The 25,098-nt window shown below is 39.8% G+C and overlaps 1 protein-coding gene and 1 long non-coding RNA gene across 6 annotated transcripts in view; one reads left to right on the top strand and one right to left on the bottom strand.

The window, feature by feature from the left end:
• The window catches only part of LOC145425701 (uncharacterized), a 36,241-nt gene extending 23,037 nt beyond the window's left edge, over window positions 1-13,204 (bottom strand). Inside the window, exon 1 of the long non-coding RNA XR_013906433.1 lies at window positions 13,160-13,204. This is a non-coding gene — a long non-coding RNA (uncharacterized LOC145425701). The remainder of the gene's footprint in view (window positions 1-13,159) is intronic.
• Window positions 800-23,969, top strand: LOC113018104 (desmocollin 2-like protein). 5 transcript variants are annotated; one of them, XM_080298918.1, is made up of 15 exons: window positions 800-1,066; window positions 15,042-15,085; window positions 17,192-17,282; window positions 17,389-17,597; window positions 17,691-17,798; window positions 17,955-18,107; window positions 18,371-18,515; window positions 18,604-18,758; window positions 18,880-19,014; window positions 19,170-19,355; window positions 19,500-19,690; window positions 19,929-20,012; window positions 20,104-20,171; window positions 20,339-20,454; window positions 23,004-23,969. In XM_080298918.1, the coding sequence occupies exons 4-15, from the start codon at window positions 17,556-17,558 to the stop codon at window positions 23,013-23,015; spliced, it is 1,395 nt and encodes a 464-aa protein (XP_080155044.1). In that variant the 5' UTR covers window positions 800-1,066; window positions 15,042-15,085; window positions 17,192-17,282; window positions 17,389-17,555; the 3' UTR covers window positions 23,016-23,969. The 5 variants fall into 5 exon arrangements, with proteins under 5 accessions (XP_080155044.1, XP_080155043.1, XP_080155042.1 ...); XM_080298917.1 differs by lacking the exon at window positions 15,042-15,085; XM_080298914.1 differs by lacking the exons at window positions 800-1,066; window positions 15,042-15,085 and adding an exon at window positions 15,451-15,696.
• The last annotated feature ends 1,129 nt before the right edge of the window (window positions 23,970-25,098 follow it).

Here is a 25,098-nt window from a genome sequence, read left to right as displayed (position 1 = left end):
CCCCCCCTTCTCCAGATGCAATTCGTCACGGTCATTACTCGCTTCCGGGGGGGAGGGGGGGAGGTCAAAAGGTCATGATTAGGGCCATCAATCACTTTGGATTAAATTTTGTCATAAGCTGTATGGGATTATCTCTCTCATGTTGTAATGATTCTATTCATTTATCTGCTCATGTATATAATCCATCTTATAGAACTTAAAGAGGACACTGAGATAAACAATAAGTGTAGGATTTGATAAGCTTCTTAAACATGTTGAAATTATTTCACTTGAAATCACTTGACTGTCAGCACTTACAGACAGATTTGGGACCCAAATTCTCATCTGAATATCAGATTTATTTTAACCCAAATTTTGGGTTAAAAGAAAGGTTATCTATAGTCATTTCTACAATAATACAAATTATGCAGCCACAAGAGCACAATATATTACTACATTTTTACATTATAGAAATATTTAATACTTCAGGATTTTTTTTATTATCATTATTATTGTTGCTGCTATTTTCTTGTTATTTTCTTCTTAATATAACTGCACACTGTAGAATATTTAGCTGATGTAGAGTTTAGAAATGTGTTATCATAGAATGTAGAATTATTGCAGAGACACTGTCTGTAAAGTAATAAAGGCCTCATTGTGTTGTGAATTTAGGAGTAGATTTTAGAAGGCTTCTCCCCCACTGAGTGGGAATTCCCCAGAGGATGTTTTAAGGTGGGGGTTCCAACATTTGTAACTGTGGGGGTTTTATGATGGGGTTAATTCTATAAAGCTGGCTGTAACTAACAAAGGGGTGAAGATTTTTGCAGAGGGACACCGGCTCGTCTTCCCTTCGAGAAGTGCATGCTTAAATGAAGATGAATAAAGATGAATAAAAGATTTTGTGAAAATGACTACTGAGTCCGGTGCCATCTCTGGATGCTCGAGGAATAAAAAGAACCGGGGTAAAACTGATTTCTCAACAGTTTTGGTGCCGAACCCGCGGGATTCGCTCGAGGCCCAGAGATGAATTGGCAGAGCTGAGCTCGTGAAACGAGGCGAACAGAGAGCTAGCTCACATGATTAAAAGGTAAGCACGACCTGTTTATTTTCGAACCGTGCATATTGTTTAAAGCCTAAATTATCTGTTCGCTAAGTTGAACGTATCCCAGTGTAAATTCACTCAGTAAAAAAAAAAAAAAGGCGGCTAGCGTCCGTCTCAGTGCGTTAAAGCAAGAGACTTTTTTAAGAACTCCAAGTTGATGTTTAGGCAAGGCAAGGCAAGGCAAGTTTATTTGTATAGCACAATTCAACAACAAGGTGATTCAAAGTGCTTTACAGAGACATTAGAAACAAAAACAAATAAAAAGCATGATTTAAAATTGATTAAAACAAGCAAATAAACTAACTAATTAACAAACAAACAAACAAACAAACAAACAAACAAACAAACAAAACAGTATATAAAATCAAAACAGATAAAATCAGAACAGTAGATAAAATCAGTAGTTAAATGTAAGTTTTGAAATTTAAGCTTAAAAGTGTGGATTTGGTGCTTTATTCAAATGCAGCTGAGAACAGGTGAGTCTTCAACCTGGATTTAAATAAACTGAGTGTTTCAGCTGATCTGAGGCTTTCTGGGAGTTTGTTCCAGATATAAGGAGCATAAAAGCTGAATGCAGCTTCTCCGTGTCTGGTTCTGACTCTGGGAACTGATAAAAGACCGGATCCAGATGACCTGAGGGATCTAGAAGGTTCATACTGGGTCAGGAGGTCATTGATGTATTTTGGTCCTAAACCATTCAGAGCTTTATAGACCAGCATCAGAACTTTAAAGTCTATCCTCTGACGGACAGGCAGCCAGTGTAAAGACCTCAGAGCTGGACTGATGTGGTCCACTTTTTTGGTCTTAGTGAGGACTCGAGCAGCAGAGTTCTGAATGAGCTGTAGTTGTCTGACTGATTTTTTAGGTAGACCTGTAAAGATGCTGTTACAGTAATCAAGCCTACTAAAGATGAATGCATGGACTAGTTTTTCCAGGTCCTGTTGAGACATCAGATCTTTTATCCTTGAAATATTCTTGAGGTGATAGTAAGCTGACTTTGTTATTGTCTTAATGTGTTTTTCTAAGTTTAGGTCTGCATCCATCACTACACCCAAATTTCTCGCCTGGTTTGTGGTTTTTAGATGTATAGATTGAAGTTCTCTGGTGACCTGTAATCGTTTTTCTTTGGCGCCAAAGACTATTACCTCAGTTTTGTTTTTGTTTAGCTGGAGAAAATTGTGGCACAACCAGTCATTGATTTCCTCAATGCATTTACCAAGAGCCTGCACAGGGCCTTGGTCTCCTGGTGACATTGTGATATATATTTGTGTGTCATCTGCATAGCTGTGATAGTTTATTTTGTTGTTGTTTATAATCTGTGCCAGTGGGAGCATGTAAATGTTAAACAGAAGGGGTCCCAAGATGGAACCTTGGGGAACTCCACATGTGATACTTGTCTGCTCAGATGTGAAGTTACCTATTGATACAAAGTATTTCCTGTTTTCTAAGTATGTTTTGAACCAGTTTAGTACAGTTCCTGAGAGACCTGTCCAGTTCTCCAGTCGTTTGAGTAATATGTTGTGGTCAACTGTATCAAATGCTGCACTGAGATCCAGTAAAACTAAGACTGACATTTTTCCACTGTCTGTATTCAGACATATGTCATTAAACACTTTGGTCAGCGCGGTTTCAGTGCTGTGGTTCTGTCTAAAACCTGACTGGAAGGCATCGTAGCAGTTATTCTGTTTTAAGAAGTAATTGAGCTGTTGAGAAACTGCTTTTTCAATGATCTTACTTAAAAATGGGAGATTTGAGATCGGCCTGTAGTTGTTCATTTGTGTCTTGTCAAGATTGTCCTTTTTCAGTATAGGTTTGATTACAGCAGTTTTTAGTGATTCTGGAAACACACCTGATAATAAAGAAAAGTTGACGATCTGTAACAGGTCTGACTCTAAAGTCTTTGAGACCTTTTTGAAAAAACTTGTTGGCAGGACATCCAAACAGCAGGAGGAGGAGTTCAGTTGACCTAAGATGTCCTCCAGGTCTTTGCTGTTAATAGGTTGAAACTGTTTCATGGTGTTTAAACAGTTTTTTGGTGGACACAGTACATATCCTGGATCTGCTGTTGATGTACCAATTGCTTGTCTAATTTTTTGGATTTTTTCTGTGAAGAATTTGGCAAAGTCATTGCAGGCCATGGTCGAATGAAGTTCAGCTGCCACTGACACAGGAGGGTTTGTTAGCCTGTCAACTGTAGAAAATAAGACCCGAGCATTATGGCTGTTTTTAGTGATGATGTCAGAGAAGTAGGACCTCCTTGCACTCCTCAGTTGTAAATTATAATTGTGAAGTTTCTCTTTATAAATGTCATAATGAACCTGGAGGTTTGTTTTTCTCCATCTGCGCTCAGCTTTCCTACACTCTCTTTTTTCATTTTTCACCAGTGTGGAGTTTCTCCATGGAGACTTTTTCCTTCCAGAGATAACCTTCACCTTAATGGGAGCAATAGTGTCCATTACATTTAACATGTTAGCATTGAAGCTATTGACGAGCTCATTGACTGACCCTCTGGACAGGTCAGGTGTTAATGGGAAGACCTGGTTAAAAATTGCACTACTGTGTTCAGTTATACACCGTTTTGTGATCACTGTTGTTGATATATTTGTGTGGGCTGAGATTTTACTTTCAAAGAAAACACAGTAATGATCAGACAGGCCCACATCAGACACAGTAACCTTTGAAATGCTCAGGCCTTTGGAGATCAGTAGGTCAAGAGTGTGTCCTCTATTATGTGTGGCCTCTGTTACATGCTGAGTCAGCCCAAAGTTGCCCAGAGTGTTACTCAGGTCTTTAGTCCCTTTGTCCTGAGGGTTGTCCACATGGATGTTAAAATCCCCAACAATAATTACACAGTCAAAATCAACACAGATCACAGACAGCAGTTCACTGAGGTCATTAAAAAAGTCTGTGCAGTATTTGGGAGGCCTGTAAACATTAAGAAACACAACTTTGGATGGGGCCTTCAGCTGTAAAGCCACATATTCAAAAGACTGAAAACTTCCAGGAGATAGCTGCTTACATTGAAATGATTCATTAAATAAGACAGCAACCCCCCCTCCTCTCCTGCTCACCCTGGCCTCACTGATAAAACTGTAGTTAGGAGGGGTCGTCTCGATGAGAACAGCTCCACTGTTACTTTGGTCCAACCAAGTTTCAGTTAAAAACATAAAATCAAGGCTGTGCTCAGTGATTAAATCATTAATTAAAAATGTTTTCCCAGCTAAAGATCTAACGTTTAATAAAGCCAACTTAAGTGTTTTAGAGGTATTACTTGTCTCCTCGTGTTTGGGAGCAGTCTGAGGCACACAAGGTATGTTTACTATGTTTAAAGATCTTTTAGAGTGCCTCTCTCTGTGTTTTGACCAGGCCACATGTCTCCTGTCACCTAAAAGTACAGAAATTTTAAAACCTTCTAGTAAACAGGGTCCCAGCTTCTCCTGGGAAAAGTCACCACTGCCATAATCCTCACAGCCCGGACCCTCCACACATCACACATCAGACTGCGGAGACAGGGCATGAAGGTGGTAAAGAGGAACTAAGGGGGGTGAGGCTGGGCAATGTGAGTTCGATTGCTCTGTTGAGGGTGGGGCTCGATGGCGAACCTTTGGCCGCTCTGGTGGGGGGTTTATGGGGGACAAAAAGGGATTGGGACGGGGGGTAGATCTGAGCCCAGCATTGACCCGCTCCATCATCTCCTCAGTGAATTTCAGGTGTGGGGAGGAGGGAGAAAGGGAGGGGGAGGAGGGTGATGGCCTGTCAGGGGTTTGGGGGACTGGGGATGGTCGTGGTCCCTTGTCCTGGTCGTTGGTGTTGTTGAGAGAGTTGGAGGCAAATAGGGACCCCTCTTCTTGCCTTAGATGTCTCTCCTTTCTGAGGCTCTTCCTCAGATGCCTTAGATGTCTCTCCTTTCTGAGGCTCTTCCCGGGTGGGGGCAAATGGAGCTCCTCCTCAAGGTTTCTGCTGGGCTTTGTCTGTTCTTGGAGTACTGTTTGTTCCTCTTTATGAGATAACTCCTCGTTTATCTCAGCCTTGGCACCAAGCACAGATGGATGACGTATGGAATAAAACAAGTTGGAGGTGAACAGTTTCACCCCTGACTTGTTAAAATTAAATCCATTTGCTTTAAACAGATGCCTGCGTTCCCAAAAAATATTAAAGTTGTCGATAAAATGCACCGAGTGGTCAGCACATGCTGATATAAGCCATTTATTCAGTGTAAACAACCTGCTGAATCTCTCGTCTCCTCCTCTGACCGGCGGTACAGGTCCACTGATGAATACAGCTGCATTCAGAGAGTTTACAGTATTTAATAATCCAGTAAAGTCCCGTTTCAGAACCTCCGACTGTTGTTTGGACACATCGTTTGACCCTGTATGCAGAACAATGTTTGTCACAGTTGGATATTCATCTGCAGTTTGAAGAATTCTCTCCTTCAGGTTGTTGACCATATCCTTAGGAAAGCAGAGGACTTTAGTGTTCTTACCGCACATCCTTTGTACATCCTTTACGGCAGAGTCACCCACAATCAGAGTTTCAGGCCTAGCCTTTAGCTTTCCCTGTGGTCTTTTACTTTTCAACAGATTTTCAGACCTTACTTCGCTGCTTTTAGATGGATGGTTGTCCGATATAGATCCAGGGTCCTTTGATAGTGGAGCAAATCTGTTCTGCAGTTTCACATTCAGTTGTTTTGGAGGTTTGTTGTTATCCTTCCTATTCACGGTTGTCCAGTCCTGTTTCCTCCCGTATACAGGGGTAGAAGAGCTTCTCTGTCTCGTAGGAAGTGAAGGCCAGTCGGTTTCAGAGATTTCAGCTCGCTGTGCCCTGCCTGTGGTACGTCCTCCCCCTTCCAGGAGACATGATTTATGTCTTGGTTTTGCACCAAGACAGTCCAAGGGGGGATTATCACTTGAGGATTTATAATAATGCACAGAGTCTACTTTCTTGGTCATGTTATCTGTGCTCCTTAGCTGTGTACTAGCTTGCTCATCGCCATTGTTTTGAATCAAAGGCAAGGTTGTTTCATTTCCACACAGTCCATTTACCTCCACGTTTACTTCTAAGCGATGAATTTTTGTCTCCAGTACTGCAATCTTCTGCAGGAGGCTGTGGTAGTCATCTGTGGAAAGGGAAGGCATCTTGTTGCTAGTTAGCCTAGCGGTTAGCCCCTTTCCAGGCTATTGAGGCTGTTCGGTGCCCAGACGCTGTAATCAGGCTTCAGCTGTGTCTAGGCCACAGACACACGGAGCGCTGAGGATAAGGTAACTATAAAAATGTTGCTGTTTCTGTTAAGAACACTTTAGTCCTAATGATCTATAAGTGTCCAGAAGCTATCGCAGGTAAGCTCATAAGGAAAAAAGGGAAAAAATCAGCATAAAAATCAATAAAAATCAATAAAAGAAGCAAAGCATTTAAAGAGCAAAGAGATGAAGCGTCCACACTCACAAAAGGGGAGGAGGGTTAAAGAGCGTCCCGTAAGGACATCTCAGTGCGTTAAAGCAGGAGACGTTTGTTACGGATTAATATAATCGGTGTTTCATCCGTCTTAGTTATTAGGAAAAAAGTGGCGGTGATCCATCCTCGTGCATTAAAGCAGGAAACGTGTTACTATTAGTTAGAAAGCGGGGCTGAGAGGCCTCGTCGCCAGCTGAGCGCTGCGCGTGTCACAGGTTTGGTTACCCCACCTAGTCTCGGACGTCAAATCAAATTCAAATTCAAATTTTATTTGTCACGTACACAGTCATACACAGTACGATATGTAGTGAAATGCTTGGACAACTGCTCGTGACCTAAAGAAAACAAAAAGGAAAAGGCTATGAATAAGATAGGAAATAAATATGAAAAATTAAAAAGGGTAAATTTAACTAGGAAGGAATAAAATATAAATTAAGGTTAAAAATGAAATAACTGTACAACACAAATTAGAATGAAGGGTAAATTTAACTGGGAAGAATAAGATAAAGATAAAATATATAAATTAAAGTTGAAAATAAAATAACTGTACAACAAAATACACAATATAGAACTATATAAGAATGTATGAAGAAATCTAAATATAAATAAATATATACACAATAACAGCAGCTGTACAAGTATTAACCGGAAATGAAGAATATAGTGACCAGTGTTGTGCAAAACCAAAGACCAGAAAGTCCAGTGTGTGTGTAAGAACTGTGTGTGGGTCAGTACTGTGTGGTGGTGTGATTGAGAGACCGTATCGCCTGCGGGAAGAAGCTCCTCCTCAGTCTCTCTGTGTTGGTCTTCAGGGAGCGGAATCGCTTTCCTGACCTCAACAGAGAGAACAGTCTGTTGTTGGGGTGGCTGAGGTCCTTCACGATCTTCCTGGCCTTGGTCCAGCACCGCCTGCTGTAGATTGAGTGCAGGTCAGGGAGCTCGGAGCGGATGGTGCGCTCAGCTGACCGCACAACCCTCTGTAGAGCTCGTCTGTCCTGCATGGTGCTGTTCCCGAACCAGGTTAAGATGTTTCCCCTCAGGATGCTCTCTATGGTGCACGAGTAAAAGTTCCTGAGCACCTTGGAGGGCAGTTGGAAGTCTCTCAAGCGTCTGAGGTGGTAGAGACGCTGACGGGCCTTTTTCACCAAGGTGTTGATGTGACAGGACCATGACAGGTCCTGCGTGATGTGAACTCCGAGGTATTTGAAGCTGGCACTCATTGATGACGGGGGTCTGGTAGTTCCTCTCCTGCTTAGTGCTGAAGTCCACTATCAGCTCCTTTGTCTTACTGACGTTTAAAAGGAGGTTGTTCCTCTGGCACCAGTTCTCCAGATTCCTAATCTCCTTCAGGTAGGCCGTCTCGTTGTTATCAGAGATCAGGCCCACCACGACGGTGTCGTCAGCAAACTTGATGATGGTGGTGGAGCTGGTAGTGGCCACACAGTCATATGTGTACAAAGAGTACAGCAGGGGGCTCAGAACACACCCCTGGGGGGCTCCAGTGCTGAGAGTGGTGGAGGCTGAGACATGTCCGCCCATCCTTACTGCCTGTGGTCTGCCAGTTAGGAAGTTGGAGATCCACTGACACATAGATGAGCTGAGTCCCAGATGCTCCAGCTTGGTGGTGAGTGTGGAGGGAATTATGGTGTTAAATGCAGAGCTGTAGTCTATGAAGAGCATTTTAACATAATTCCCCCTTCTAGTGTCCAAGTGAGTGAGTGATGTGTGGAGGAGATGAGAGATGGCATCGTCTGTGGAACGATTTGGACGGTAAGCGAACTGTAGTGGGTCCAGTGTGTCTGGTAGTGAAGAAATGATGAAGTCTCTGACCAGGCGTTCAAAGCACTTCATCACCAGTGTTGGGACTAACGCGTTATTAAGTAACGCGTTACAGTAACTACGTTATTACTGTGGTAACGAGCACGGTAACTAGTTATTATGCCCAAATCAGGAACGCGTTACTCGTTACTGGGATTTAGATAGGCTCGTTACTCGTTACTTCGTGTGGTGGCTATCGCGGAGCTTCCACAGATTCAGTAACATTAGCAAGTGGTGGAGGCAGCAGGTGGATGAAGGAAAAGGGACGCAAGAGGAGAGACCCGAGGCGGCCGCCGGTCCAAGTGTGAACTGAACTTCAGGTAAGAAGTTATGACCTGCAGTCTCTCTGGGTCAGATATGAACCAAGTTTAGGTGGAGTTTATTTTCATTATTCTGACTTTTTCCGTACTGCGTGCTAGCTAGCATGACGGAGTTTCTATACAGCTGGGTGGGTGCTATGAAGTTAATGATGTTGAACTTTATTTTGTTCATAAGTTATTAGAGTTGCCAACCGTCCCGTCTGGTATTCAGAGAAAATATTACGCGTTTCTTATTATTGAGGTGAAAAGGAACAGTTTGTCCCGTAATTCAGCTACAATGAAAAAGACACAAAGCTGGAGTTATTCTGTGTCTTTGCTGCACAGCTGCCTCTTCTTCTCTCATTCTCCCTCTCCTGTTTCTACTTCAATCATGAAAACTGATCAATGATCAGCTGATCGGCTCTCTTGTTTGTTTATGGCTCACTTTGCGCCGAAAGAGGAAACCAGCGGATGTCGTGCTAAACAACAGCAGCACGTTTAAGCTTGATCAGCTGTTGTTAGAATTTATTTTATTACTTTCTAGTATCAGCTGATGTTTGCTGGAGCCACAGCTGCAAAAAAGCTGCTGGTCATGATATGGTTTGGTTATCTGGTGAGAGGGAAACATGAAGATGAAACCAGGAGATGTCCTTACTGGATCATCAGAGCTGTGATGGAGAAACAGGTTTACCTTTTAGGTGACATGAATGAGTTGAAGGGAAGTTATGAACTGTTTCTGAGAGACAAATAACCCCAGGATCCTTTTCTAAGTAGCTGACAGCTGGTAACTGTGCAGGTGCGGGTCTAGCAAAGTGTTGCCAGGGGGGCAGGTAGGGCATTAACGGGGAGAGGGGGGCACAAAGAAATACTTTTCTTTCTTATTCTCATTTAAAATGTCTAGCTTTTAAAAAATAATTATCTGAATCTTACAACAAACGATTGATAGATTGATGCATATATACCATCAGAACAGTGTACATCACTGTCACAACAGTATTTGTTTTCATTCAAAGGCTTTATGATTTTTCCTATAATGGTGGGCCGGTCTCTAGTCAAAATGCCCGGGCCAATTTTCTGTCCCAGTCCAGCCCTGTATGCAGCTCATCTGCAGTCTGGTGTTACCTACATCTTCCTATTCAGAAGGCAGAATTTCCGAGTTCTGAGTACAATCAAAGCGCCACGACTGCAGTTTTTGTGTTGGATGTAAAAGGCGCACATGACGCTGTGACGTAGGCTAGAATCATGGCAGCAGTCAATGACGGTCCAGGCGTGGGATTTCTCTCGTGGAAATATGCACATTATCTTTTCCTTTCTATTGGTAGGTGGCACAGTGCACTTGTGGCAAGTAAGCAAGCTAGAAGACTGGCAAAGTTATGGAAGAAACACATTAACAAGAGAATTCTGAGTAAAACCAAAGTTACTTTCCCTAGTAACTAGTTACTTTGAAAGTAACGAGTAACTTGAAGTAACTGAGTTACTTTTGAGAGAAGTAACTAGTAATGTAACTAAGTTACTATTTTAAAGTAACTTACCCAACACTGTTCATCACTACTGAGGTGAGGGCTACAGGGCGATAGTCATTGAGAGAAGCAGGGTGGGGTTTCTTCGGGACAGGAACAATGATGGACTCTTTGAAGCATGTGGGGATCACCGACTGAGATAAAGAGATGTTGAATATCTCAGTGAACACAGGAGCTAGCTGGTATGCGCAGTCTCTTAGGATACGACCTGGGATGCCGTCTGGTCCTGCTGCTTTCCTGGTGTTCACTCTCTTGAAGGCTCTCCTTACTTCATGCTCGGAGATGACGAGTACGTTTCCGGTGCTGGCAGTATCTTCCTGTCTGCAGCCGTTAGCGCCGCTAGCACTAGCATCGTTGGACTCCTTAGCTGGAGCCTCGAAGCGAGCATAGAAAGTGTTCAGCTCGTCTGCCAGAGTCACGGCCGCGTTCGTCATACCGGTTGTTGGTGCTTTATAGTCCGTTATTGTCCTTAGTCCCCGCCACAGGCTCCTAGAGTCACTCTGTTGGAGTTGTGACTCTAGTTTCCTCCCGTAGCGCTGCTTCGCCTCTTTCAGCGCCCTCCGCACGTTATATGACGCGGCTTTGTACGGGTCCATGTCCCCCGTCATGAGTCCCGTGTTGTAGGCAGCGGTGCGGGATCTCAGAGCGTCGCGGATGGTTTTATCCACCCACGGCTTCTGGTTGGGAAACATTGTGATAGTCTTTGTCTCCACGGTATCATCCGCTAGTTTCCCGATGAATCCCACAACCGCTTCCGTAAACACGTTGACATCATCATCGGAGCTGTTTCTGAGCATGCCCCAGTCTGCGTCATCGAGTGCGTCCTGTAACGCGGCCACCGATTGATCCGTCCAGCGCGCGACCTTCCTCTGAACCGGAACTTCCTGTTTCAGCCTTTGTTTGTATTTTGGGATGAGGAAGATGGCGGCGTGATCAGATTTGCCAAAAGGAGGGCGGGATTGTGCCTTGTAGCCGTCCTTGACCGTAGTGTAGCAGTGGTCCAGTGTCCTTTCACCCCTGGTGGGGCAGGAGATGTGTTGATAAAAGTTCGGCGCTGCGCGTTTGAGGTTCTCCTGTCCTGTCCGTTAGGTTCATGTGTGTCAGCTGTCCTCCCATGTGTGGCCACTTCCCCTGATCATCCCTCATGTGTATTTAGTCTCTGTGTTTCATACAGTCTGTGTCGCGTCATCTGTGTTCCCACTCTCCATGTTGTCACAGCCAGACTTAGTATTCATAGTTATGGTTTCTTGTGTCTTCTTAGTTTTTCCTAGTTTTACTTTCCCAGTTTAGTCATAGTTTAGTTTGTCACTGCGTTTCTGCCTTGTCTGCACTCCTTGTCACCAGCCACAATAAAGGCTCGCTTTCAGTTAAGTTAACTCCAGTCTACTCTCGTGTGTTCGCACCTGGGTCCACCACACACACCACCGCACGGTCTGCCTCCTCAGATTGTGACATAAAGAGGTTTTCTGTATAACAAATGGTCACTATCTACATCAGGTAATATTTTTTTTTTATGATTACAAACATGAGTTAAATCCCATTTGTAATATCGTCTTTTTCTATAAGTCTGGATAGTATCCTGTTCAAACCTCAGCATTTCTTAGCTTTTGGTAAAAAATATTTTGTCTTTAACTTGTTGGTGATATGTTAGCCTGATGTTCAATATCTGACCGTCAGTAATAACAGGGAATATTAACAAACTGCCTGTGTCTTCTAGAAACTGATCCAAATGGGAACAAAAGGGCAATACACAGACGATGTCATTCACTTCTAAGGGTCTAAGGATGTGGCTGTGTAACTGGCTCTATCAGATGCTGCAGTGATAATAATGAAAACGATAACATTGACTTTCTGAATACATTCAGATGAAAGTTAAAAAATCTTGCAAAGGTCTGCAGAAAGACACGAAAACAGTCACTCCAGATTAATGTTGTTTACTTTAAGCTGTAAAAGATGCAGATTGGGTCTGAATGCTTCGCTTGTTTCTGGGGTAAGAATATATATATATAAAAAAAAGAACAAGCAGGTGGTGCAGGTGTGTATCTGCTATTGCTGATTTTTGCTTTATTTCTTTGCTGTTATTGTTGTTGTGAGTTTTTTGTTGTTCCTTTGTTTATATTTTTTTTATGTTAAAGTGGTTTTGTTCTAAAAACTAAGCAGATGCTGTTAGTTGTGCATACTGTGTGCTGTATGGCTTTAGCAACATTTCCACCATAGGAGCTCCTTACCAAGCAATCTTTTGGAGCTTTGTACCTCAAGATCTAAAAAAAATATATCATATCTTTATTTTTGGAGGACAGCACCTTCTTACACTTCAGGAGTCTTTGGTGAAGACACGTTTCTGGTTGGAAAGCAATTTCTCATAAAAATCCAGCTGTTTTTGGGGTATACCACATAAATTGTTGATTATCATTAACTTAAATTAATTCAGAAAGCTGTGAAAAAACAAAAAAAAACTGGTTTTGCTTGCACTCAAGCTATTGGTGGGAGAACATACAAAACCACCTTAAGGGAACCTTTTAGCTCTTAGTTCATGGACTAGAAGTTCTGGTTAATTTGGGTTGAAATTCAGCTACTCGTGTTTGTCTGTATATTAGTTAGTAGTCACTATGGTATGTTTTACACTTTTTTTTATTTAAATCATTGTCTGCAGTAAGAAAGTGCATTTCTTTTTTCGCCTTGTTGCTGGTTTTTATTGTTATTAATTTTCATCTTTGCAGATATATTTGAAGTAAAACAAAAACATAATGAAAGAAAATAACTGCCTAATATTTCACAATATGTAATGTAAAATTAGACCTTCATAATGATCTATTTTGCTCAGTGTTGATTTACTCCTGCTGAATTTCCTAATGGCACAGAAATATTGTGTTACTGTGTTTTATTTCAACTCCCTGACTGTCGAATGGGTGCAGGTTATTGAAACATTTCCAACAGTCTCCTGTTACAATCTGCACAAGGGCAGAACTGGAGAGGTAAAGTGTTACTGCCTGAAACTAAATACAACTGGCTGCACAGTGAAAACACAGTAAAAAAAATTAAAAACAAATTGAGCATTACAGTGTGTGTGTAATGTTCCACTATCTGAACTTAAATTTGTTTTTTGTAACCATTTCCTTTATTGCTTACTTTCAAAAATGCTATTTCCGTGAACAAGATGCTCTAGTGACTCATCGAATGATGCTACTGACCAGCCAATCAGTGGCATGCAGTCTGACGGTGTCACACTTTAGTACCTGTTTGGATCACTTGGAAATCTGGCTGAGCACGTACTATAACCTGATGGCAAACCCTGCAACCCACGCAGAGTTGATCCAAGTAGGTACTAATGGAACAGGGAATTGCCAACATACTGTCATATAGGCACCTACTATAAAATCTGAAATGTGGGAATAAAACATGGAACTTGAACAGGAACTGAAGGAAAAGCTATAAAAGATATTGAAAAGAGACATGCAATCTGAATGGCTCAATGTCTTGGCTTTGTTTTTAAGTTTGAATGGTGTCTGTAGGTCAACGTATGTGGAAGTGAAGTTGAAAAGGGAGGTGGAGATTCTCTCAGTTTAAATACATTATAATTTTTTGTTGAATAAACTTGAATATTAAAAAAAAAAAGTTAGAAATGAGAAATATTCTACTCAGGAAACATGAGTAATAACTGTGGCATTCCTTTAATGCACTCTCTAACTTTGCTTGTTGCTTTTTGAGATTTAGACTACCTACCCCATGAAGTAAGATTCAAAAACACAGTGGTATATATATATAAAAAGAATTGTCATGCCCTGCATGTTTGTGTAGCAGACCCAAAAGCAAACACAGGAGAAATGAACTGATGATCAAACCATTATTACAGCTGATATTAAGAAAAAAAAACAGTAAAACAAGTGAAACTAAAGTGAAACCTATACTGGCACTGAACTAAACAAACTATGAAGACAATGACACGAGGCATAAGATGAAAACTCAACAGGTGTATGTAAAACCGTGAAGTACTTCAAACATGACATGAGCATGAACCTGAACTGTTGAAAGCAAACACTCAGTGACCTGACCTGACTTGACATGGTGACATGACAAGGAGGAGAGGAAGACAGAGGACTTAAATATACAGGAGGGTAATGAGGGAAGTGGAAACACCTGAGGAAACACAGCTGACACAAATGAACATGACGCCACAGGAGAAGCAAAACTTAACCCACTGAAAATAATAATTAAAAAAAAAACACTTGCAAAATACAACAGGAAACATAATGGAGACTTGACAACACAAGCTTAGAAAATGTAACACAGGGAGAGAATAACACACTGAGATAACTGAAAGTAAAAACACTGAGGACAAGACAGACTACATAGAGGAGAGGAAAAGACTCATATCAGGAGACATAGATGAAACAAAATCTAGAATGAAACTCAATTACTCCCTAACTGAATTATAACACAAGAACTTAATATAATCTCAATCTAACATCAGGAAATTAAAAAAAAAAACTCAAAACGCCTGGTCACAAACAAAAATTCCAAAAAATAATAAATGTACATGGCTTGAGCCACCTGAGTATATTATATTATCAACATTTATATCCAGTCATGACAGCCATGATCACTTTCTAATGTCAGGCCTGATGTTGTGTGCCCTATATGCATATTTTTCACAGCAAACTATACAATGGGTTGTTATATGTGGTATCACAAGTAACAAGCACAGCTTATGTCCCACCTAACAACATGCAGATTAGTTTGTTTGTTTGTTTTTTGTAAATGCTGGCTTTATTGGCAATGAGAAAAGCTATGAAACACTGACTTATTTAAAACATTTTCCTAGGAAGTGCATAGATAGTGTTATCATTATTGACTTTCTTTTACTTTTTCCAGGTGGCAACAAGAAAAATTGTTTGTGACAACTGGTTCGGTCTAAGGTTAGTTCTTGGTGGAGTTTAAGCAAAATCTTAGTGTTGATTTGCTGGTTGGCCACAACTGTGAATCCTGGTAGATGTGTTGTATTAGGAAACTGTATTAGTCCTGATGAGCAATGACTAATTCATTACTGCAGACAAGTCTTGACAAAAAAAGCAGACAGACCAGTATTTCTTCAAATACGTGTACCTGCAGCATGCTGTAGTGTTATAAGAATATTGTTTGTACTCTATATGCACAGATTTATATAAATAATGCTACAAGGGGAAATAGTAAAGCATTTAGTCGCAGTTTAATGTCTTGCAGTAAAATAGACATGTTGCCCCTGCTGGTGGGGAAAAAAACGTGAATATCTGCAACTTTCAGGGAGGTTTCTCAGCAGACACCAGCGAGCACAGCCCGAAGCTATTTCGCTTGTTTAAAATTCCACTTGGGTGTGCCGTCTGAGAAACGCTTGTGTTTTTACATGGATAGAGAAGTGAAGCAATAGACAAGAGACAAAGCTCTTGAGTTAACACACTTACACTAACCAGACTCCCAGACGCAGGACAAAGTCAGTCTTTTTTTTCCAATAATGGGGAAACTTTTGATTTCCACCACCTACCTAATGCTGGTAAGTGCTTCTAGTTTGGTTTTAGAGCACTCCTACATGATTGATACATGTTTACTTTCTGTCACTTTTGTCATGCCAGGAAGCATTAAAACATTTAAAGGTGACAAGTCAGTTTGAAACTCACTTTCACCTTTAATGCACTCTCTAACCTTGCTTGTTGCTATTTGAGATTTAGACTACCTGTGCTGTGAAGTAAGATTCACAACCACAGTGGTATAAAAGAAGTCCCAGAAAAAACAAAATTGTCACGGCCGTCATGGCCGATGTGTTTGTGGAGCGGACCTAAAAGCAAGCATAGGAGAAATAAACTGATGATCAAACAAAAAGTGAGCCTTTATTACGGCTGATAAAAAAAAGAAAAAACAAAACAGAAAAACAAGGCGAGACCAAACAAAAGTGAAACCTAATCTGGGACTGAACTGAACAAACTATGGAGACAATGACACGAGACATAAGATGAAACCTGAACAGGTGAATGAAAAACCTTGAACGTGAAGTACTTCAAACATGACATGAGCATGAACCTGAACTGCTGAAAGCAAACACTCAGTGGCCTGTCATTGTCGTCATAGTTTGTTTAGTTCAGTCCCATTTTAGGTTTCACTTATGTCATTCTTTTCAGCATAACCTCACATGTGTGAATTTACAGTTATGTTTTCATTTTGACATACTGTATTAGCACAACTGATTTAAAGTCAGACAAAAAAGAAACTCTGATTAGAAAAAGGTACATTTTTTACTGTAACAACCGCATATACACACTCCAGACACACTAAATCTCTCACAAACTCTTTCTCTCTGTCTCTCTCACCATCACTCCTTAAATTCCCCCCTCTTTCTAAACATCCAAATGTCATGTTGCCATAACATTTTTTGATTGGTCAACATTTTACACATTTCCACCAACACAGGTGTTCTTTGTTTTGTTTTGTTTTTTATGCTCATAAGCTGAGAATGCTTGCTAGAGCTGTCGTTAGACATTAAAGGTGAGGAAAAGATGCCACGTATATATTGTTTATCATGACTCTGGTTTTACGTGGCCTATCAACACAACTGAAAAACTGTTATATATCATCTTTTTGCTTTGTCATCTTGAAGTAGTCATGTGATTGGTTTAACACGACTACTTTATTTATCCTCAGTCAAACAGCAGCACTCATGCGATAGTGGGGTGTGCCGTCTGAGAAACACCTGCCTTTTTACATTGATAGAGAAGTGAAGCAATAGACAAGTGACAAAGCTCTTGAGTTAACACACTTACATTAACCAGACTCCCAACACTTTGACGCAGGACAAAGTCAGTCTTTTTTTTTTTCTAAGATGGGGAAACTTTTGATTTCCTCCACCTACCTAATGCTGGTAAGTGCTTCTAGTTTGGTCATGTAGCACTCCTACATGACTGATACATGTTTACTTTCTGTCACTTTTGTCATGCCAAGAAGTATTAAAACATTTAAACATGACAAGTCAGTTTGAAACTCACTTTCACCTCCAGATCCTGTCCTGTGTGGAGTCGTGCTTTCTGCTGAGATCTCTCTACGTAATTGTACCTGAAATAATTCCACCTGGATACCAAGTAACAAAAGGTGCTGCTCTGTGTATTTGTGTTAATCCTTCTGTGTGAAAAAGTGTTGTAAGCCGAATGTTTTGTGTTTTATGGCTCTTTTTATCTTTCACTTTCTCGCTTTTCAGTTGAAACCGTCGGCTGTGATGCAAAATCAGTGCAGTTAACTGTGAAGGACCCGAGTTTCACAATAAAAAGTAACGGAGCAGTCGTAGCTTTAACGTCTGTCTCAGTGGGAGAAGGAGGACGGATATTTTCTGTGTCTGCTCAGGACAAGAGTGGACGGGAAAGAAAGATGGAAGTTCACCTTGTCCGCAGTACAATGCCGAAAAGACAGGTAAGGCAACTGCATATTGTGAGTCGTTTATACAGCTCAGCAGGAACAGTGCATCTTTTTTCTAACATGTCCAAACTTGTTGGAATGTCATAGCGACGAGGCCAAGGCTCCCTGAACCGCTCTAGAAGATGTTTTCGTGTTCTCCCGTGGCAATCGATAGTGGAGAATTATGAAGGGAGCTATCCAAAACTAATTGAAAGGGTGAATTGAATGTTTAATTTTTATCATTTATGATCACTGTGGTATGCAAATGTTTATTGTCAATACACATCAGATTGTAAAGACTTTATGAATAACAGAATCCTTTTTTTTTTTCTTTTCCTTAATATGTATCATTTTATTTGGTTTCTGCTGTAGCTGGGGCCATATTCCTCAGACAGACGTTATTGGTACTTTATTGAAGGAGAAGGAGTCGATACATATCCAACTGGAGTGTTCAGTATGGACACAGACACGGGGGATCTGTTCTTGCTCAAAGCAGTGGATCGTGAGGAGTTCCCAGCATATAATGTGAGTGTGAAGATGACGCTGATTTAGAAGATTTGTAAAGAGTTCCAATAATGTTCCACAGTCATCTTTAACGGGTGATTTATCAATCATTCAAATAGTTGCAGCGTAATCAATCCTCTACTGAGCATGTTTGTTTATTTATTTTTTCATTCAAACCTGGAACTGGCACAGTTCACATATGGAGTCTTGTTATGTTCCTGACTCTGCTTTCTATATTTGTGTGCATCAAACTAGTCAAACGTTTGTTTGTTTTCCCTCTATAGATTTTGATGATTGTTTTTGACAAGCATACTAATGTGGAGCTAGATGAGAAAATACCCCTGAGAGTGATTGTAGATGATCTCAATGACAATGCTCCAGAGTTCGTAGGTCCTTTACACTTTACAGTTCCTGAGCACTGTAGTGCAGGTGAGAAAGACAACATACAGTAATAGTTGATTCTGTTGTATTTGACGTTCAGTGCAGTTGCTCTAAATGATTATGGGTTACAATACAGGGACTGTGGTGGGAGTGGTGAGTGCAACTGACAGAGACCAAATTGGCACCGACCATATGAAGATTAAATATACACTCGTATCTGGATCAGACATGTTTACCATTCATCCAGAAACAGGTGTCATCACAACAACAACCAACACCCTAGACAGAGAGGTGAGCACTGCCTCTGCATCACTGATACCTGTGAACTTTAATTGAAAATAGCATTGAAATCGATGATGCAAGTGCTTTACAACATATTTTTATTATAATACTTTGTAACATTTCTTTAAAGGTAAAAGACAACCATGTGGTGACTGTAAAAATCCAGGATATGAACGGTGCACCAAATGGTCTGTTTGCCACATCGACAGCAACAATTGCTCTGAGTGATATTAATGACAATCCACCAACCTTCATGAAATCATCTGTAAGTGTTTGAAAGAAGTGTCAGTTTGTAATTTGGCTGAATAACTGAAATCATATCGATTGATTTTGACGTCCTTTTTCTACTTATTTCACCAAAATACTTTTTACTAACATAAGTAAACAGCAATTAACCCCCTCTGCTTTTTTTTCTTGTAGTATAATGTCACTGTGCAAGAAGATGAAAGTGAAAAACTTTTACTTCGAATTCCTGTTCAAGATAAAGATTTGATAAACACATCAAACTGGATGTCAAAGTTTGTTATTACTAAAGGAAACGAAAATGGAAATTTCAGGATAGTTACTGACCCCCAAACAAACGAAGGGCTTTTGTACATCACAAAGGTGAGACTGGATTATTATTCAATTCATTATTATCATTTAGTGATGTTGGTGGAAGCATTTTGCATGGATCACATCTAATGCAAAGTCAGCCTATATACAACTGATTTATATTTATAAACTTTAAAATGTCTTTCATTTTTCCAGCCATTAGATTATGAGAAAACCAACAATGTCCAGCTCCTTATCACTGCACAAAATGTAGCATCACTGAATGGCAGCAGTGCCACGTGGCAGTCCATCCCTGTGAATGTCAATGTTGAAAAAGTGGATGCAGTCAGGGCTGGACTGGGACAAAAGATCAGCCTGGGCATTTTGACCAGAGACCCGCCCACCAGGTATTATAGGAAAAGCAATAAAGATATATAGAAAAATAGAGCCTGTGAATGAAAACAAACGCTGTTGTGACAGTGATGTACAGTCTTGTTGGTATATGTATGATTTCTATACATTTTACATCAGATAAACACTTTGGTTGTAAGATTCAGACATTTATTTAATAACAGCCAGACATTTGAATAGGCTTGGTATACCCACTCACACCCAAGCGAATTAATCGCCGGTTTTTTTCCACAGAAGAGCGCTGACTTCACCGCACACACCCACTACCTTTTCACAGCTCTTCAGCCAATCACCTGACAGAGAGCAACAAACTGCCAGGTGACACTTGTTACATATGGATTCAGGGTAAGATGGGGTGTGGTTGCTTTTTGGACACTTGGAAAAATGACTGATTCACCTTTTCCTGCAGGTCTGTGTCCTTCGGACTACTAGGAATTATGACTATACTGTGTCCTGTGGTCCTCCTCCTACTGCTTTGTGAGTCTCCCACTGTGATTAAGTTGTAAGGGTTAGATGGGGGTTCTCTTGTAGTTTGCTCATTGCATATTAGGAAGCGAACAATGCTGCATACAATAGTGTAGGTATACCACACATAAAAGCACTCTGTGAGCTCTGATCTTGAATATGCCTGCTTTTTGTTGCAGTCCTGGTCCTTGTATTTTTCTGTCTAAAGAAGAGAGAGAAATTGCAGCTTTATGAAACTGGAGACACTGGAGGAATCCCACTCAAATCTAACACGGAGGCACCAGAGGACAGCATGGTAAGGATAGTAATGTGTAACCAATGTCTCCGTTTCCAGGTCTTGTAAAAAACACACACACACACATTTACTTTGTTTTGCCCCCTTTGTTTTACAAGAAAAATCTTCTTGAAAAATGGGTTTAAAAACATAAACAACTATGGGATACTGTTTATTCATGATTTGGACAGGGGGAACAAATTATAGAATTATATATGTATATCTATTATCCCTTTAAAGCCGGTCGGAGCGGACACGCTCCATTTTGCGTAACTCTTTTTAAATCCCGGTAGCACAGCAACCACGTAAGCTAGCGCAATAATTTTTTTTGCATATGAAACCGGAGGAGTTGTACTTACATATTGTGCCATCAGCTTGTCCTCGGTCACAGTTTCCATCCACATACAGCTTTGCAAAAACTGCATAAAAAGCACTTGCAGCAACAAAAACATAATGTTCCAGAAACACGCTTTGCCAATCCGATCAGCTGTTCGTAACACTTCCTAGTCCATCAGCGTGAACTATCACATGTCCGGCATGACCTGCCCAAAACCGGAAGTGACGTCATTTTGCGGAAATGTAGTTTTTTTTTTTACCATCGTGGCCTTATGAGCCTATACTTGTGTTTTTAAAAGTTATGTTTGACTTCATGACTTTCTGTGTCGTTTCTGGGATGCTTAGGACTCATATTGCACTGCTGGAAATATTTTTATTTTGATGCATATGTTGTTATTTTGCAAATTTGCCCTATAATATATTTTTTTGTTTTTCCTGCAGTATATGAAAATTGGTGTATCTCAAAAATAAAACTATGAAGACACTTACAATAAATTTCCTGTGGTGGGAAACTAGGTTGTGCAACTTTTTTTGTATTTACAGTTTTGAGGGATAAGCCTCTTAAATTTCTCTAACTACAAATATATGTTAAAAAAAACAAAAACGATTTTAATTTTTTTTGTAGTTTATTGCACTTTTTTGCAATTTATGTAATTACTATGCACTTAATGCAGACATATTATTAAAATTTGGGCTATAATGGTTGTATTGATGTATAGCAACTTGAAATGCTCCAAAAAATGGCTCCACATCATGTAAAAATATCATATAAGCTCTGGCGGACTTGGTTCTATGGTAGGTCTTAAAGGGTTAAATATATCATTATATATATTTTCCATGTGGCTTATTATATCTCCAGAAGTATTACAAATTATCTCCAAAATTTCAGGAGTAGTTACGTTTAGTTACATTTCATTTATATAATTTTTCAAGGGATCTTATATCTGTTTTCACTCTTGTATGCTTTTCATACAAGTTTCACACAAGACAGATACAAACTTTATAAGAAGCCCCGTCAATAACTTGTCAGTTATGCTAGCAGTGTCCAAGCATTCTTTTTTTTTTTTTCTTTTCATACCACGCACCCCTGCAGTGGCTCTTGGAAACCTCTGTTCTTTATAATTGGGAATCAAATGGCCACTATCTCCATCATGCAATGTTGTTTATTATTACAAACATATTATTTGTTTGTTTTTGATGCATCCAACAAAATGTCTTGTGGCAGACCTTTGCAAAAAAAAATTCAAAAATAAAATAGCAGAAGTTTCTTTTTCTGCAGTAAAATAAACGTCTGTGAATGTTTGTAAAAGATATTATTTCTCTAACTTGTTGGTGATCTGTTTGCTCGATGTGTAATATATATATATATATATATATATATATATATATATATATTAGGGGTGCAACGATACTCATATCGATATTGAACCGTTCGATACAGTGCTTTCGGTTCGGTACGCATATGTATCAAACAATACAAAATTTTTTATTTATTTTATCAACCTTCCTTCTGACGATGCTGTCTGTGTTGAGCGCTCAGTGGTTCTGCGCTCGACAGTGCAGCCTAGGCGGAGTAGTTGAACGCAGATTCACTGAGTGCAGGGCAAGCTAGCGAGACAGAAGTTCTGTAAGCTCTCCTTACAACATGAACCTCCCCCACCCTCATTCAGATGTGGTGTTTGGAACTATTTTGGTCTTCATGTGACATATGACCCTGAAGGTAAGCGCTCATGGACTAAAGTAAAACAGTATGTTGGATGTGCCACGCAATGCTTAATTACATGAGTGGGAGCTAGTGTGTTAGCGCAGTTAGCTCGTTAACGTGTTGGCCGTCCAGCCTCAGACACAGGGCGATCGGTATAGCCCAGAAGAAGCGTATAGTATAGCTTTTAGTTTGGAAAGAGCCATTTCTCTGTAATAAACTCTCTTTTCCAAAGATGAATGTTTTCTCGATGAGATAGATTTATTTTTTTATTACTTTGTTGTTTAAGCAACATTAAATTTAAAAACTGTACTTTTGAGTTAAAATATATATTTATAATTTTAATAAATGACAAATTAAAAAGGCATGAATATTTTTTTTTGTATCAAAAAAATATCGAACCGTGACACCAAAGTATCAAACCGAACAGAACCGTGAATTTTGTGTATCGTTGCATCCCTAATATATATGTGACCTTCAGTCATGTCCTGAGCAGCTTTGAAAGTGTTGTATGCTTCCTCCTATTATCCAGGCTTGGGAGTAATAACAGGTGATAATAACAAACTACCTGTGTCTTCCAAATGGGAACAGAAGAGGATGGGCAGCATTTAGGGGACGTGGCTCTGTAGCTGACTCAGAGGTCGCGGTCTGAACGCTTGGCTTGTTACTGTGGTAACAATGTAAAAACAGAACAATCAAGTGGTGCAGGTTTGTATCTGCTATTGTTCTTTGTTGCTTGATTTTGTTGTTGTTGATGTTGTTGTGTTTTTTTTTGGGGGGGGGGTTTAAGCAAAAGTGGTTTGCACTAAAAACTATGTAGATGCAATATTTTGGAGCTTTGTACGTCAGCAATCAATTCTCTAAAAAAATTATATCTTTATTTTTGGAGGGTAAGTTTTAATTAAAACAAATGCGTAATGAAACAAAATAACAATTACCTAAAATTTCAAAATATGTAATGTAAAATTACACCTTCATAATAATCTATTTTAAGCAGTGTTGATTTAATTCTGCAGAATTTCCTAAAGGCACAGAAATTGTGTGCAACCATGTTTTACTTCAACTCGCAGACTGTGAGACGGGTGCAGTTTGAGCTCACTGTAAGTCAGGTTGTTGAAACATTTCCAACAGTAGTCGTGTTACAATCTGCACGAGGGCAGAACTGGAGCACTAACGTGTTACTGCCTGAAACTAAATAAAACTGGCTGCACAGGAAAAAAAACATTTAAAAGACAGTGTATATCTTATATGTATTTTGCGTTTTTAAGTTGTTATTTGACATTAACATTAAGGAGTTGTGTTTAATTTTTGCTGCTGTAGCAGTTATTTGTGGTTTTTTTAACATTTAAAGGAACATGATTATAAAACAGCATAATCAACAAACATACAATAAGCAGACATGCACCCATACAACTTGTACTTTTGATCTTTATTGTTTATTTGTTTAAGTTTTTGTCCAATATCTTTTAATTTGTAATTAAAAAAAAAACAAAACAAATGTCCTTGTGATTTTTCTGTTTGTACTGTATATAAAGGTCAGATCCAAAATGGTTGTTTATTGTGTTCAGGTTTTATGTGCACTCTAGTGTTTCACAGGGTGGAGTCCTCATACACATAATACACTATGTGCAGTGTTCCAACATCTCAACCCCTTGGCTTATAATTACTTCAGTCCTCTGCAGATCTAATTGGTGCACTGATGTTATTACTGACAAACAGCCCTGACCCACTGAGGTATAGACTCCACTGGACTTCTGAAGGTGTGCTGAGATCTGAGGAATTTAAAGGCCAAGTCAACATCTCAAATTTGTTAGCCTCCTCCTCACATGAACTGCAATACACCATGCATTTTGACACCTTTCTTTCAGAACCTTTTTGGTTGTTTGAGCCAGTCAATTTTCTGTTCGATGGAACCACACAGACCACCCTTCACTCCCTGCGTGCATTAGTCGCTGGTTCACCACTGTGCCTTACTCTAGTTCATGTCACAATGAAGGTCAGTAATCATTATCACAGACTCATTAGACCAGGACATGTATTTCCCGTCTTTTGTTCTTAGTGAAACTTGTGTGGTCTTCTGGTTATTTGAGTCCCTTTTGCATTCTGGCAATTCTCCTCTGTCGTCTGACATCAACAAGGCATGTTCACGCTAACTGGATATTTTCTTTTTTCCAGACCATTCACTCTTACACATGTAAGATGAAAAGTTAGATGAAGGTATGGAACGCCAGGACTGCCATAATGAATTAATTAAATACACCATTAAATAATTAATTAAATGTGGATATAATTAATTAAAATTGGAATTAATTAATTAAATAAATAGTTATGACACATGTAATTAATTAATTATTGACACATTTAATTAATTATTTATGTATTTCACATTTTAATTAATTATTGACACATTTAATTAATTATTGACACATTTAATTAATTATTTAATGATATATTTATTTATTTCATTTTGGCAGGCCTGGCTCTCATCATGAAATAATTTTATCTGTCAGCCTCACCCATCAAACTCAGGGGGCGGGGTTAACGCTGATCGAGTCAAAACCATTGCTTTGGCCTGGTGGCCATTGTTTCTAGCACACAACAACCGGCATGTGGAAGCTAACAGAACT

The sequence above is a fragment of the Astatotilapia calliptera genome, chromosome 3, assembly GCF_964374335.1.
Source record: "Astatotilapia calliptera chromosome 3, fAstCal68.1, whole genome shotgun sequence".
NCBI lineage: Eukaryota > Metazoa > Chordata > Actinopteri > Cichliformes > Cichlidae > Astatotilapia > Astatotilapia calliptera.
The sequence above is the reverse complement of the archived record's forward strand: the minus strand, read 5'-3'. Positions and strand labels throughout refer to the sequence as shown.